Source organism: Ailuropoda melanoleuca, chromosome 11 (genome assembly GCF_002007445.2).
Source record: "Ailuropoda melanoleuca isolate Jingjing chromosome 11, ASM200744v2, whole genome shotgun sequence".
NCBI classification, from domain to species: domain Eukaryota; kingdom Metazoa; phylum Chordata; class Mammalia; order Carnivora; family Ursidae; genus Ailuropoda; species Ailuropoda melanoleuca.
This window is the reverse complement of record NC_048228.1, coordinates 66,633,189-66,635,517: the sequence shown is the minus strand read 5'-3', so window position 1 is coordinate 66,635,517 and position 2,329 is coordinate 66,633,189. Positions and strand designations below refer to the sequence as shown.

The 2,329-nt window shown below is 51.2% G+C and overlaps 1 protein-coding gene across 6 annotated transcripts in view; it reads right to left on the bottom strand.

Annotated features, from left to right (window-relative positions):
- The window catches only part of SPINK2 (serine peptidase inhibitor Kazal type 2), a 26,727-nt gene extending 25,016 nt beyond the window's left edge, over nucleotides 1-1,711 (bottom strand). For all 6 annotated transcript variants that reach the window (XM_034672008.1, XM_034672006.1, XM_034672007.1 and 3 more), the window contains exons 1-2: nucleotides 1,593-1,711; nucleotides 711-763 (exon numbers count right to left, since the gene is read on the bottom strand). In XM_034672008.1, coding sequence (XP_034527899.1) covers nucleotides 711-763; nucleotides 1,593-1,647 — 108 coding nt within the window. In that variant the 5' untranslated portion in view covers nucleotides 1,648-1,711. The remainder of the gene's footprint in view (nucleotides 1-710; nucleotides 764-1,592) is intronic.
- Between the last annotated feature and the right edge of the window lie 618 nt (nucleotides 1,712-2,329).

The window sequence follows — 2,329 nt, the reverse complement described above, 5'->3', positions numbered from 1 at the left end:
TTCTCGGGGCGCCTGGGTGGCACAGCGGTTAAGCGTCTGCCTTCGGCTCAGGGCGTGATCCCGGCGTTATGGGATCGAGCCCCACGTCAGGCTCCTCTGCTATGAGCCTGCCTCTTCCTCTCCCACTCCCCCTGCTTGTGTTCCCTCTCTCACTGGCTGTCTCTATCTCTGTCGAATAAATAAATAAAATCTTTTAAAAAAATAAAAAATAAAAAAAAAATTAATTAAAATCTTTAGAATGAATAAAGCTTTAAAAACAGTAATAAAAATAAAACAAAAAACAGTGTGGCAGTAGAGTAAGGATATAAGAGCACAAGCTACGGGACAGCAGTGGAAGGTACAGGTAGAAAGACAGGCTGCAGTAAGGACACTCTGTGGACATTATTATTTAGATAATGTTCATAAAATGTCTAGTACAAGGCATAACCATTAGACCAAGGACCTTTTGAATCATCAAAGAAAATATTAAAGGAAACAAAGTGCTGAGGCCTTCAAGGACTGAGCTATTTTCAACCAAAATTTACAATTCTGATTTGCATCAAAAGGCCTGCCTTGGAATCTGATTTCTGAAGAGGCAGTCAACAGTTTCAAAAGTGGTAGGTTAAAAAAAGAAAAAAAGAGTGGCAGGTCAGACCTGAAAACTAGCCCCAACCCAAACCGTCTGGGCTTCACTGTATTAGTGGAAACAACACAAGGGGTTTCCTACTTACTGTTCTGTATTCTGAAGGTTGGTCAAACTCAGAGCTCAAAGAGTCCAAAGAGGCTGCAAGAAGAAGACAGACCTTAAAGTACGTGATTAAGGTCAATTCTTATTTATAAGGAGCTTTTAAAATCCAGCTTGTGCTTCCGTTCTCTCAGATGCCTAGCTTCTTTGAGCAGCCCTCGTTGCCCACCCCCGCACCCCCAAAGAAGGGTGTTCCGTTGTTTTCTGGACCTCTCCTGGCAGGCACAACAGAAGGAACATTTGGTACAGGTTCTGTAATTGACCACCCTGACACGCTTGCTTGAGAAAGAACTTCGGAGCTACGGAATAAAAGAGAAATAACTCTTACGAATTCACGATATTATTCTCCTCTGTGGCTCAGGGTAGAAAACGCAAAACTTAACGTTAGGTGCTACGGTTTTAACTCCATTTTCAAATGGGTGTCAAGTCTGGCTGGACTAAAGCCCCTTTCTCATAAGCCTCAGAGTGCCTGACGCACTTGGCATTCACAAGCCCTAATTCCTGTTCATCTCCTGCAGACGTTCAGTGGGGCCGCTGTGTCCATAAAAAAACAACTTCTGATCTTGGGCTCCAGAAAATCTGCTTCAAGAGCGAAAGAGCAGACAGCAGGGTGTCACTACGAAGGAGCCTGGAGCCAAGGCCAAGCAAGAACGAAAGAGCATCGCTGGCTCCACCCAGCCCTGCGCCCCCCACGTTCGCGCTCCTAGACGACCGCAGGCCGCGGGAACCGCCAGTAACGGGTGCGCGGAGGGCCGCCAGGGGGCTGGGATCGGGGTGGGTAGCCGAGGGCCAGACCCACTGTCCGACACTGCCCCGCACCCCGCGACGCCCTCCTGGCCGACCAAGCCTGGCGAGCGGTGAGCGGTACCTGCCAAGTCCCCGGCCAGGAGCAACAGCACCAAGCGCACGGCCAGGAGCGCCATGCTCCCTCCGAGGCCAGCCGTCAGATCACGGCCTGCTCCCGTGATGCGCGACAAGCACCGCGCGCCCNGGCTACTTGCAGGCTGGGGGGAAGGGGTGTGGTGGGCGGGGGGAGGGGCTACAGGAGGGGAGGGGCGGTTGTTAACCCCCCACCTCCCATCCTGCTCAGGATGGGAGTGAGCAATTAAGGGCAAGATCTCTCCCTGCAGCAAACAAGAATCTCTTAAGAGCCCTGGGGAGCAACTTTAGGGGCTCTGTCAGCCAACCCTTACTTCTTCAGCACCTCCTCTGTCCGAGGCCGTGTTTTGGCGCTCGACTAAACGAAGGAGGTCCCTGCTCTCTGCTCTCAGGAAGTTTTCTAGTGTAGGTGTTGGGGATGGGGTGAGTCAGGAAACACCAAATGAATCCACGCAATAATTTCTCAAATTAAGTGCTAGAGAGTGGTGGGAGAAGGGGAAGACTTTCCACGGGGAGGTCAGGAAAAGCCTTTCAGAGGTGGCGTTTGAGCTAAAAGCTGAAGGGTGAGAAGAGGGAAGCCTGGTGAAGACCATGGGCGCAAGTCATCCAGGCTCAAGGCAAAGCCTGGATCTCTCCAGAGATCCAGAAGCAGGAGCCCGCTCTGTGTTTCAGCTGGAGCCATGCTGAAGGAGAGGGAAGGGGGAGGGAGGTGGAACCAGTGTAGGT